Source organism: Paramisgurnus dabryanus, chromosome 11 (assembly GCF_030506205.2).
Source record: "Paramisgurnus dabryanus chromosome 11, PD_genome_1.1, whole genome shotgun sequence".
NCBI lineage: Eukaryota > Metazoa > Chordata > Actinopteri > Cypriniformes > Cobitidae > Paramisgurnus > Paramisgurnus dabryanus.
In genome coordinates this window covers 10,455,169-10,468,917 of record NC_133347.1, presented here as the reverse complement: position 1 = coordinate 10,468,917, position 13,749 = coordinate 10,455,169, and the positions used below count along the sequence as shown (strand labels likewise).

Here is a 13,749-nt window from a genome sequence, read left to right as displayed (position 1 = left end):
TGAAGAATCTCAGCACAGACTCTATTCCAGTCCTGCCATTCTCTCAGGTGGCTCATTGCCCTCCATCCACTGGAGCAAGGGCAGGTTTATAATGACGGGTGCACTGTATGAGCAATCATGTCACTCTTGTTAATAAGAATAGAAGGCCGATTAAGGAGAGGGTAATTGTATGTCAGAGTTATTGGTAACACTTTATTTGAAGGTGTGTTCATAAGAATGACATGACACCTTAATAATCATGACATGACGCTTGTCATTAACATGAAGGAGGTTTTATGACAACTGTCATTAAGTGTCATTTGTTCAAATATGTCATTTTTAATGCAAAGATGACATTGTTTGAAAATGTCTTTGTTATAACTTGACATAAACCAATACATCATAACTTGTCATTAATCTGTCATAAACATGACATAGCAGAATTATTATCAAACTTAAGAAACTACCTAGCTTTATAGGTTAACATTTCATTAAACTGTGATTTAAATGTCATTAAGTGTTAATACTCTGTCAAATAATTTTAAATGCCTTAACAAAATGCAACAGACGTCAAAAGATTATACTTAACTTTATGTGCAGTGCACATTACATAAAAACTAACAACTAACAGAACTTGTTTTTCATTCAATTTTAAGTGAATTTGTCTTCAAATGCAATAAAATACAATTTTATAAATTTTAATTAGTATTATTGTTACTTATTATTGGATGATTGATTTTATTTCTCTTACACCTGGAGAAAACTTAAAACAGAACATAAACTGAAGAATGTTCATGATGCTGTTATAAAACCATTTGACAGAGTATTAACCCTTAATAACATTTTAATGACAAATTCAATTTGTATCTGGTAAAAAGTGGTCAGTTGTGTTGTCTTGGTAATGTCAAGTTGTCATGACAAGTTATGATGTATTAGTTAATGTCAAGTTGTCACAACCAAGACATCTTAAACAATGTCATCTTTGCATTAACCTCTTCAACCCTGAGGACCCTGTCCCGGGTCCAGAATTTTGTATTCTTTTAATCTTTGATGCTCCGTCATGGACCCCAGTAACACATATGAGATACTGTTTGAAAGCTTAGAGTCTCTACTTTCTGCAGATATGCATCACTTTGACACATCTTTTACTGTAAGAAAGTTATTTACACTTAATTTACACTATCACCCCCCCAATATTTTATTATATCATTTAATATTTACATATTTCATATTTTTCAAAAATGACAAACATGGGCAAGTCTTATATCAAATGAAAGCTCTCACTCTCAGGAATAAGGCTACAGCGTTATTTTTGTTCTAATATCAACACATATCCAACAATCGCTGAATGAATAACAAGGTAAAAAATGGTCTTTTGTAAACATATGTGAAACTTGAGTGTGGACTGCCTCAGATAGCACATATAGCCACAAATGATACATCATCTTTTATTTTAGGTCCTACTCTAAACAATGAGTTCATTCACAGCATTTTCTTTGGTTGTGTGCATATATAATCCCTTGCTATTTATTATATGTGCAAAACAAAAAATTAATATTTATATGAAAAATGTATTTCCGCACCCTTCAGTAAAATGAGAATAGCTTTTGAATGCGACATGCTAAAGAGTTCATTCTTTTTTTGGGTGTTTACTGTCTGCTGCTGGTAACAACCAGAACTGTCTGCAGTCTGCTAGAGCACCCAGAACCAGAGTTATACACTATCAAAGACAGTATTTACAACATAAAAAAGAAAGTTTGGTGTTTCATCATATGAAAAACAACATAAATAACAATATTTGTCACAAACAGCAGCTTTTTATGTAACTTCAAAGGATTTTCTGCAAAATGATATAAAGAAATTGCATTTATTCCACTGTATGTGGTTATGGGGACACTTCAAATGTTCTTAGGCAGAAATTGTATACAAAAAGGGTATTATTCCTCCCTTCAGTTGGAGTAAAATAACTTTTGCATAGATTATGATAGAGAAAAAAATCCTTTTTCCTCTGTAAGCTGACAATGGCTGGAATCAAACAAAACTGTCTGCAGGGACCTGAGATACCCAGGGCCAGAGTTAAATACTTTCAAATAAAAACTTTAGAAAAAAACATAAAAAAGCGCCTATTTATTTTTGTGTTTATTAGAGGACTGATATCACATACAACCATGTTGAGCACTTTTAACAGTGTTTTATGTAATTTCAAAGGGTTACCTGTAAAATGATACCAAACTTTTGTATGTAAACCTCTGCATGTGGGTATGGGATGCTTTTGAAATTGGGTAGGCCAAATCCAGGCGAAAATCCCCAAAATAGCTTCAGGGTGTAAGAAGTTAAAAATGACACAATTGAATGAATGACACTTGTCATAAACGTGCATAACAATTTCCTTCATGTTCATGACACATGTTATGTCATTATTATGAAGGCGTCATGTCAGTCTTATGAACACCCCTTCAAGTAAGTAGGAGCATATCAGGTATGTGTTTGCTGTTGTTGTTGGACATTTGGATGGTTAGTCCAATTGATGTGGTGCTTTTTTCAGGATGGGCCTGTTGCCTGCCTAAAGGCCGTTTCACACGGTACGCTGCAACCGCGAGTGTTTAGTTCTTTTTCAATAGGAGACGTGCGGAAAGCGGCAAAACGGGGGCGGTTATAGAGGTGAAGCGGAGTTGGTCCACACGCCTTGCTCGTGCACCCAAAATCCTATTCCTTCTCCGGACATGGTACTTCATGACAGGCGCCGTTGAAGATAAACATATTTGCACTAAATGCTGCACAAAACGCTTCCAAATACAAGAGAAAATCTGAAGCCGCGCGGCGATTTTTCCGCTTACCGTGTGAAACGGCCATAATGCTGCGTGTACACCAGCCGCGGTAGAGGCGGCAAGCGCGGGTGATTTACATGTTAAGGTAATGCAAAGACGCGATTAGGCAACCTGTTGCGGGGTACACGCGCTAAACGCGAATTTAACGTTGCTAACTTCTGCAGATTTCCGCACCGCATTAACCAATCAGGACCTTTCTGTAGGAGTGACGTGATTACAGGAAGCGAGCGGAGTGGCGGAGTTTCAGCGTAGTCGCAGAAGCCCCTCCCTTGGCGCGAATTACCGTGTGAATTTCTCGAATTAATAGAATTTTTACACGCGGCTTTCACGCGCGAATGAAGCGAGAGAACTCAAATGTTCAAGCATCCAACTACGCGAGAATAGTATGGTTTTGCCGCCTCTACCGCGGCTTGTGTAAACGCAGCATTAGCCATGTAGGTTTGAGCAAGAAATTCAAGAGATTTTACCAGCTTTTTATTCAAAGTGACTTTGCATTCAAGTTATACATCAGGTCAGTGGGAATCAAACAAATGATCTTGTCCTTGTTAGCACCATACAAGCAGAGGAACACAGAAACACTGATATTATGGCCCGCTGTTTGACTTGGTCTTAGGCGTAAAGGTCTCTCTCTTTCTCTCTCTCTCTCTCTCTCTCTTTCTCTCTCTGTTGCTACAGTATATGTGGTCAAGTGTTCGAAATAATGCCAAAAAGTACAGTGTAACTATGGCAACAGCACAGTGTGATTTCTCTCTCTGTAGGGGTGAAGTTAATAAGATTCCAGATAGATCTCAGTGATGACAGTGCTAACAACCAGGGCTCTGTCTTTTAATTAGCTCCTCTATTTCTCAGACCCACTCACACAAATCAAGCAGAGGTGATGTTATGTAATTGTGTGTTGTGACATTAACATCATCTGTTGTGCATCGATCCTGCCAGGAAAAGAACCAACAAAGATCTCCAGAAAGTGAGAAAGTCAATTAATATTTTATAGCTCCAAAATGAAAACGCTGTTTAGACAGATTGAGAGTTAAACCCCAACAGGCAAACCTTCGAAGAGTAAGCTATTCATTTTCTCTTCGCATCAAAAACTTCTTGCCCAGAGTAACACAGTCTCACCCCATTTCGTCAATATTTGACGACACTTGACCATTCGTCATATGTTGACGTGAAGGGTATACCTTTCGCGTCATTTTTTGACGAACTGGGGACTTCAATACTATTACGTCCGTTGCATTCTCTTTCCTATTTTATTACCATTTGCGCGTCGGTTTAGGGTTAGATTACGCAAAATTAAACAGTGTACGCGAAATTAAACAGTGTACGCGAAATTAAACAGTTGTCACCTGGCGTTGGGGTTAGAAACAGTTGTCACCTGGCGTTGGGGTTGGAGTTAGGTTTGGGTAGGGATGTCATTATGTAAATCTAACCCTAAACCGACGCGCAAATGGTAATAAAATAGGAAAGAGAATGCAACGGACGTAATAGTATTGAAGTCCCCAGTTCGTCAAAAAATGACGCGAAAGGTATACCCTTCACGTCAACATATGACGAATGGTCAAGTGTCGTCAAATATTGACGAAATGGGGTGAGACTGGGTTGCCCAGAACAGACGCGCTAAACTTATACTTCTAATAGTTTTTGTGTTTTTTCACTTATGTAGTTACTGAAGTAGTTTGACACTAGTTTAAATAATCAGTAAAGCTTTAAAAAGAGAAAGAACAAGAAGAATCATTCAGTTAGTGATGGATTTATGATTTTTTTTTTGCTGTCTGTGTCCTGTAAAAGCTTTTTAAAATATCTAACATTTTTAGATTAAGAAGTCATGCACAGATTAAATAAAAGCCTTTTAGTTTTTTTTGTCACAGATAAATGTTTAATGCATTTTGCATTTCTAAAACTACCCTGAATGTATTACTCAGAATGTGTTTTCCCTGGGAATTTAACCCATGACCTTGTGGTTGCTAGTAGCATGCTGTACTAGTTGAGCTACTGTATAGGAACACAGGAACAGGTGTTTTTGTCATGCAAATATCTATCTATAAACCAACCAATGATGCAGTGATAAACTGTCTGGTTTTAAAGACCTTAGAGAAGTTTCTAGTTTAAAATAAAATAGTGCTTCTGTTGACTTAAATGATCAAATAATGAAATAACAGATGTTTTACTCTGCTGCTGGTTTATATGTCGATACAATCAAACTGTTCTTGCTGTTCATATTGCTGCCTGTAGTGCATTTGTTGCACAACATTTGGCAAGCTGATGTGTGTTTTTGTTTAGAAGTTGCTGGATGGCGATTCAGCGACGTTTGCGTGTGAACATGCTCACGCCTGGGGCTGTCTTCCATCAGAGCGGCTGGCATCTGACACACACATGTTTTGCCATAGCAACAAGGAAAAATGTAATTGGCACCTGCTGCATTAGGACTGCAAGATATATTGGAAACATTTAATGATTTTACACTTAAAAAGTTATGCAACGCTTTAGGTAGATACAAATAGGAGAGAGATATTTTATTATAATTTAAAATTATTTTACGACCTTGAAGATTTATTGTTTTGCACATCGCATTATCTAGCAAGTTATCACACATCGTATTTGTCTTTAAATATCGCAGAGCCATATATCGTACCATCTTCCAGCTGTATCAATCTACCAAACCATTATGCAGGAAAGAGGTTTCTGATTTTAGCCATGTGAATCACTTCCACAATCCATTATTGTGACTCAAAATCACTAGCATGACACAGAAAACAAATTTCCCGTCCCAGATTCAGGACGCTTTTGGTTATGGAACTCATGATGGCTTAGATTGAGATGACTTTCCACTTCAGACAAGAGTCAGAGAGGTTTGTGGAAATAAGAAAGATGAAAGGTTATTAAAAGGATAGTTCATCCTGTCATCATTTATTCACCTTCAAACCTGTAGAAATTTCAGTGTTTTCCTGAATACAAAGGAAGAAAGCAGATCTTGGGCACCATTGACTTTCACAGTCTGAAAAAATTATACTATGGAAGTGAACGGTGCCCAGATCTGCTTGGTTACAAGCATTATTTATAATATCTTCATTTATGTTCAGCAGAACAAAGACATTTATACAGGTTTGGAACAACATAAGGGTGAATTGATTCTTTTTTGGGTGAATCATCCCTTTAAAGTCCCGGTGAAACGGAAGCCGCAATAAACTTTGCTTTCATGTTATGACATATTTTTATTGAAACAAAATATCACGCAAGAAAAGTAGTGGGCGGTTTGCTTTGATTGAATATAGAAAATGAGGCATCTGAGAATGATCACCACAAGAAGGCGGAAGTTTTTTTGCAGATTTTGATTGAAGTTTATGAGGGCACACAAATAAAAAAAATAACTTAATAAATTGGATAAATTGTTATATTTGTAATAAATTTTAATAAACACTGCAATATTACATAAAAATTGTCAGTTTTTATTTCACTGGAACTTTAACTCTTTCACCGCCATTGACGAGATATCTCGTCAATTGAGAGAAAACGCTTCCCCGCCAATGACGAGATTTTCCGTCTTTCCGCAATACCGATACTATCCACCAGGTGGCGCCCTTCTGCAACTTTTTAAACCCGGAAGTATTGCCCTATGGCAAGCGGCTGCGTGTCCGTGTCTGTTTTAAAGATCGCACTGAATGGGATCTCTATGAAAAGTCCGTCACAAAAATGGAATTATCTCTGCTTTTTGCTCAAAATGTGGTGTTTTTGCAGAACCTACCCATATTCAAAAGCTGATTACAAAAGAACCACTGAAGGTAGGATGAAACGTTTTTTTTTTTTTGTTTGAAAGCAGAGGGTCTGTTCTTTCATTTGGTATATTGTATGTTTATATATTTAAAGAAGAACATTTTCTGGAAGGCATTAAACTTTGGTGAAAATCATGAAAAACGCTGGCGCTGGCTGGCAACTTTTTTAAAAAACGCTGGCGGTGAAAGAGTTAAGACCCCTGTTGTGTCCCTTAATCCAGAAAAAAAATAACATTAATATTTACTTCTTTTTAGTTGCCAAATGCATACGTGGAAATTTACAAATGTACATTTTCAGTTTTTTTGTGCAGTTTGTTCCGTTTTCTTTTTTCTTTTTTCAATATTGTATTCTGTAGTTGCATGGCTGTACATGAGCCAATATATTGTGCTGGACTTATCCAGACATATGCATAATGTCATGATGTGTTTGGTTTCATAATCATCCAGATGAGGGCTTGAACCCAACACCTGCTTTGTGGCCTTTGCCGCAGCTGTTACTGAGTCCCAGCAGTGCTGTGATGTGGGATGTGGATGATTCTTGTGCCACATGGTTGTAGTGTTTTGTTTGTTGGCAGAAGGTAGTTGTGCTTGAGAGTTTAAATTGATCTCATCTGGCCCTCTCTGCAGCTAAGAAATATGTTGGTTGATTTAAGGTAGCATTTTTGTGCCAAATTGCCGAATATGCCTTGTTGATAAGCAAGCACGCATATTATCCTATTTATTATTTTAGCTGTATTTAAAGAATATTTAAAATAGAAATTATGACCTAACTGTCACTTTTGGACACTTGTGGGCGGGGCATACGCAAAGAGGCTACACACAATTATGTTTTTAATATTCCTACTCATTCTAACATAGTTTCATTCTATTGTGTAAGATTTAGTTTGATCTAGTTTTATTAATAAATAATTCAAGTTCTGATGTAAGTTGAGCTGTGCTTTGAAATTCTGAATTTGATTTTTAAATGTGTATGTGAATCGCGCTGATATTTTGGGTATCCTACAGAAGGCTCAGTTGCGCATTTGCTTAGATCTTCCTACAAATGTCTCAGGCCTTTGAATCTGCCTTGTTCTCATTAGTGGCAAACATTTGACAGTTTCAGCAGCGTTTCAGTATTTATTGCTTTTACGTAACTTAGCTGCACTTAAGGGGAGAAACCTAAAATAGCGGCATATGCAGCAAACCTAAACCTCTCCGTTTTAAACAGAAATGATGAAGGTCTCATATTTTAACCAGACAATTAAATACATTAGATAACAGGGAGGAAGATGTGTCTGCGGGTCTAGTGAGGACAATATGATTTAAGTGTTTTGATTTTGTCATGATACTGTATATCTGTCTAAACGTTTAAGTATCATTATAATGGATTGTCATTGCATCTGTTAATACCATTGAATATATTTCTATACACATACAGTTGTCATTAAAATGCGCAATATGTCCTTGGACACGTCACTCTGGATGATATCATCTGACATAGTGTATAAACATTAGCGTTTTGTTCAATCAGGAGTGTTGGTAAAGCCTTAAAGGTCATAGTTTATGTTGTCATAGTAATAAGACAATTATTTGACATTGTACGTGAAGGCAAAACCAGTAGAAACCAGAGAGACAGCAGAACCTCTAAAAGATCACTCTGTATTTTTAAGAAGCTTGATAACTTTCATAGGAGACCAAAGTGATGCTTTAGGGAATAACAAAGGGAAGGAGTGTGAGAGAACGCAAGATCACTGATGCTAGAGAGCATAAGGAGGAGAAGAGAGGGAGGAATGGTCAGATGGAAAGAGAGCAGGAGAGAGTGTTAAAGGGATTGTCTCTTATGACATTACAGTGGTGATGTTTTCATCACTTCGCTGTTGAAATCTGTTCACTTGGGGTCAGGACCAGCCACACCTTGGTCCAGCTCCTACCTTCAACTTCATTTTCCTCTTCGAATCCTCTTGTTTCCCTTGTTCTGTGGATTGATTTTTCATTCCTTGAGTCTCCATGCTGCTCCTATACAACCGTTTCCTCTCTCTCGTAGAATCGATCTACCGCCGCGGGGCTAGACGATGGAGGAAGCTGTACCGGGTGAACGGGCACCTCTTCCAGGCCAAGCGCTTTAACAGGGTAAGTTAAAGTCCCCCAGTCCTCTTTAGCTTAAATTATATAATCTAATCAAACGATTCCAACCTTCGGCACACTTTGTGTTGGTTGTTTGTGTATTTTGTTAACATGACAAAAAGAATGAATTCAGCATCCTACAGTTAAGCAGCAATGAGAAACACTATATGTAACTGTTACAATAAGTACATATTGTTTTAATACTAATTTATACTAAATTTACTAATACTAATTTATAATCAGTATTAGCGGTAGTGGTTGTTACTGTACCTGTAGTAGTAAATGTTTCTGAAGGTATCTGTACCCGTAGTAGTGACTGTTACAACAAGCATTTGTATTTGTGGTAATGAGAACCTAAAAATGACTGTTACTGTACGTATCTGTAGCTGTAGCAGGGACTAATATGATGAAGTATCTGTTCCTGTAGTAGTGATTGTTACTTTAATTATCTGTACCTGTAAAAGTGACTGTTAATGTAAGTATCAGTACCTTTAGTTGTGATTGTTACAATAAGCAGTTGTATATGTGGTTAGAACTGATACGGCATTTGTACCTGTAGTTGTGACTTTTGCTAAGTACCTGTAGTTGTGACTCTTACTAAAGATATCTGTACCTGTAGTAGTGAGTATTACAGTAAGTATCTTTATCTGTAGTGACTATTAAGATAAGTATCTTCAGCTGTTGTAGTAAATGTTACTGTAAGTATCTGTACCTGTAATAGTGACAGTTACTGTAAGTATCAGTACTTTTAATTATGATTGTTACAATAAGCATTTGTATATGTGTTTAGGACTGTGATGGTATTTGTAGCTTTAGTCATTACTTTTGCTAAATACCTTTAGTTGTGACTTTAACTAAAGATATCTGTACCTGTAGTAGTGACTGTACTGTTGTAGCAACTGTTATTGTTAGAATCTGTACCTGTCCTTTAGAAGTGATTGTACATATAGGTATCAGTACCTGTAGTAGTGCCTGTTACTGTAATTATCTGTACCTTTAGTAGCGACTGTTACTGTAATTGTCTGTACCTGTAGAAGGGACTGTTAATGTAAGTATCCGTACCTGTAGTAGTGACTGTTACTGTAGGTATCAGTACCTGTAGTAGTTCCTGTTATTGTAAGTATCTGTTCCTGTAGTAGTGACTGTACTGTTGTAGTAACTGTTATTGGTAGAATCTGTACCTGTATTTAGAAGTGATTGTACCTGTTGGTATCAGTACCTGTAGTAGTGCCTGTTACTGTAATTATCTGTACCTGTAGTAGCGACTGTTACAGTAGGTATCAGTGCCTGTAGTAGTGACTGTTATTGTAGGTATCAGTACCTGTAGTAGTGACTGTTATTGTAAGTATCTGTACCTGTAGGAGTGACTGTACTGTTGTAGTAACTGTTATTTGTAGATTCTTTACGTGTCCTATAGAAGTGATTGTTCCTGTAGGTATCAGTACCTGTAGTAGTTCCTGTTACTTTAATTATCTGTACCTGTAGTAGTGACTGTTACTGTAGGTATCAGTGCCTGTAGTAGTGATTGTTACTGTAGGTATCAGTACCTGTAGTAGTGACTGTTATTGTAGGTATTAGTACCTGTAGTAGTGACTGTTATTGTAAGTATCTGTACCTGTAGGAGTGACTGTACTGTTGTAGTAACTGTTATTTGTAGATTCTTTACGTGTCCTATAGAAGTGATTGTTCCTGTAGGTATCAGTACCTGTAGTAGTTCCTGTTACTTTAATTATCTGTACCTGTAGTAGTGACTGTTACTGTAGGTATCAGTGCCTGTAGTAGTGATTGTTACTGTAGGTATCAGTACCTGTAGTAGTGACTGTTATTGTAAGTATCTGTACCTGTAGTAGTGACTGTTATTGTAAGTATCTGTATCGTAGTAGTGATTGTTACTGTAGGCATCAGTACCTGTAGTAATGACTGTAACTGTAATTGTCTGTACCTGTAAAAGGGACTGTTACTGTAATTGTCTGTACCTGTAGTATTAGTGACTATTACTGTAGGTATCAGTACCTGTAGTAGTGACTGTTACTGTAGGTATCAGTACCTCTAGTAATGACTTTTACTGTAATTTTCTGTACATGTAGAAGGGACTGTTATTGTAAGTATCAGTACCTGTAGTAATGACTGTTACTGTAATTGTCTGTACCTACTGTTAATGTCGGTACCTTTAGTTTTGATTGTTACGATAAGCATTTGTATTTGTAGTAATTGTTATGGCATTTGTACCTGTAGTTGTTATGGCATTTGTACCTGTAGTTGTGACTTTTGCTAAGTACATTTAGTTGTTACTCTTACTAAAGATATCTGTACCTGTAGTAGTGACTGTTATGATACACCTCTGATCTACTGGTCGTCCTTCAACGTTATGCCCAGCTGATGCCTGACCAACGATCACCGGCAGAACCGCTTAATCTCCGCTAAATCTCCTTAACCGTTCTCCCAAGGGTTTTTCCCTCCTAGGACTTATTTTTCCTCGGATAAAAGCACGGGGTTTTTTTTCTCCAAGGGGGTTTTTCACCCCGGGGAGGCAGCCTTTTTTTGGGCTTTACCTAGCTTCCTCTTCTATACGTTGCTTTAGTACTACGTGCACTTATAATATCGAGTCATAGCCGCAGCAAATTTAACTGCTCATGCTATCATGTATTTTGTTGTGCTATCTGTCGTTTTTCTGTGCTTTTCACTGCTTCTATTTATGTAAAGCTGCTTTGAAACAATTGACTTTTGTGAAAAGCGCTATATAAATAAATTGAATTGAAAAATTGAATTGAATGATATATAACTGCAGCTGTTGTAGTAACTGTTACTCTAAGTATCTGTACCTGTCCTGTAGAAGTGACTGTTACTGTAAGTATAAGTACCTATAGTCAAGTCAAGTCAAGTATGCTTTATTGTCAATTTTCCACATATACAGTACATACATGCAGAGAATCGAAATTGCGTTACTCTCAGACCCCGGTGCTTACAGATAACATTTAAATTAAGCCTAAAAATCTAGAACAATATAAATTGTAAAAACAACTATACAATAAGGGAATATGAAAAAAAAAGAAGAAAACAAAGGCATATAATAAAATAAAAGTATTTTATTATATAGTAGTAGTGACTAGTACAGTTAATGTCTGTACTTGTAGTTGTGACTGTTACAATAAGTATCTGCAGCTGTTGTAGTGACTGTTACAGTAAGTATCTATACTTGTCCTGTAGTAGTGACTGTTATTTTAAGTATCTGTACCTGTAGTAGTGACTATTACAGTCACTGTCACAACTACTTTTTCCTACAAAACTACAATTTACTTATTGGAGGTATCTGTACATGTAGTACTGTAGTAGGGACTGTTACCATAAGTATCCATGAATCTGTCCAATAAGAAAACGGTTTGCATTTATCAATCTGCTTACCAGATTGATTCTGATAATATCTCGAGCACGGATAAAAAACATTATTGTATTGATTCTTAAAATACGAGTAAGATGAATGTCTTGTTATGCCACGATGATCTGCATTCAATCAGATCTCGTTTCTGAAGTGTTTATGTTAACGCAGGCCTCTTTCTGCACAAATCTTCTTTTGAACAGAACATATAACAGGCAAACAAGAACGCCAGAACAACATGAAAGAATATCAGAGAGGGACAAACAGTGACATGGCAAATAACGTGGGAGACGTTGTTCTTTTTGCCTGGGCTATTTTTGCAAATGCCTTTTCCTTAGAAAAGTTTCAGTGCCCTTCAGCAGAGATAGAGAAGATGAAAGAAAACCACAGAGAGAAAAATAGGCTTAGAAAATGAGACAAGATGAGCACAGCGCTGTGGCACGATGCCCTCAAATAACTCCCATTCGGCACTGCAGGTGTGTGTGTGTCAAAGTAAAGGGTGTAAATTACTTTTCTGTAATAAGTTCATTGATGTGTGACCACGTTAGATTATGACAGAACAGCAGGATGACATCATCAACTTCAGCATTATTATCTGTATCTGACCTTAAAATGTCTAGTTTTTTTTAAAACGGATGCATTGAAAGGCACTAATGCACATGCCAGACTGCTGACAGGACAAATGTCTGCTTAACCCAGATGTGCATTTGAGTCTTTAGTAAAACATTTAACCAGCCCTAATGGTAATTTTTCAAAAGTACAGTGTGTAATTTTGCACCATTAGCAGAACTGAATAGAACTGCAAAAATGATTTTTTTTACTAGTATACCTGCTGCATTATATACAGTAGCCTAGTATGTACAGTAGTATGCATGTAATGTGTGTATGGAAAATAGTATGCAAAATTTTATTATTCCTAGATGACTGACTACAAACACAAAATACTACAGTGCAATGTGTTCAACGTGACCTTAATAAATTATCTGGATAAATTACTTTATTTATTTAATCATTGTTTAAACAAACAGGGACTGTATTCCAAATACTGTAGTTAAAAATGTTGTTCCTCTTAGAAATGGCTTGTTGTTGGCCATAACTGTTATGAAGTGGGTTTGGTTTTAGTGTTATATTTCGTGAATATAAAGGTAACACTATACAATAAGGTTGTATCTAATATGAACTAACAATGAACAATACTTTAACAGCATTTAACAGTTCATGTTCATTTCAGCATTAATACATACAGTATTTAAAATCAAAAGTTAACATTAGTTAATGCACAATGAATTCGCATGAACAACTGTATTGGCATTAACTATGCTAAAAAAACTTTATTGCTCATTGATAGTTAGCTAATGCATTTACTTATGTCTACAAACACAATCTTACTGTAAAGTGTAACCAATATTCATTGTATAACAGTTTAAAGTAACTTCTGTTATTTGGTCAGATCTCTCATTTTGAGGAACACATTTCTGTTCTGTGTCTTCTCGCTCTCCTCTTTTTCTCCATAGAAACAGGGGATGGAGGAGAAGTAGGTCATGTTTCATCCTCCCTCTGGTATTTCTTTAAAGATCTTACATTTTCCATCCTATATTTCTCTCATCTTTCTCTCTCTCTGTCTCTTTATTTTTATGTCCTCTTTGGACAAACAGGGCAGGTATATGTGAATGGTATAAACGAGATGTCAATTTGT

At 36.6% G+C, this 13,749-nt stretch overlaps 1 protein-coding gene across 5 annotated transcripts in view; it reads left to right on the top strand.

Annotated features, from left to right (window-relative positions):
- prkcz (protein kinase C, zeta) overlaps window positions 1-13,749 on the top strand; it is a 105,195-nt gene that overhangs the window by 48,038 nt on the left and 43,408 nt on the right. For 4 of the 5 annotated variants that reach the window (XM_065246669.2, XM_065246672.2, XM_065246671.1 and 1 more), the window contains one exon: window positions 8,598-8,683. The exons of the other annotated variant lie outside the window; for it this stretch is intronic. In XM_065246669.2, coding sequence (XP_065102741.1) covers window positions 8,598-8,683 — 86 coding nt within the window. The remainder of the gene's footprint in view (window positions 1-8,597; window positions 8,684-13,749) is intronic. 5 annotated transcript variants of the gene reach the window in all.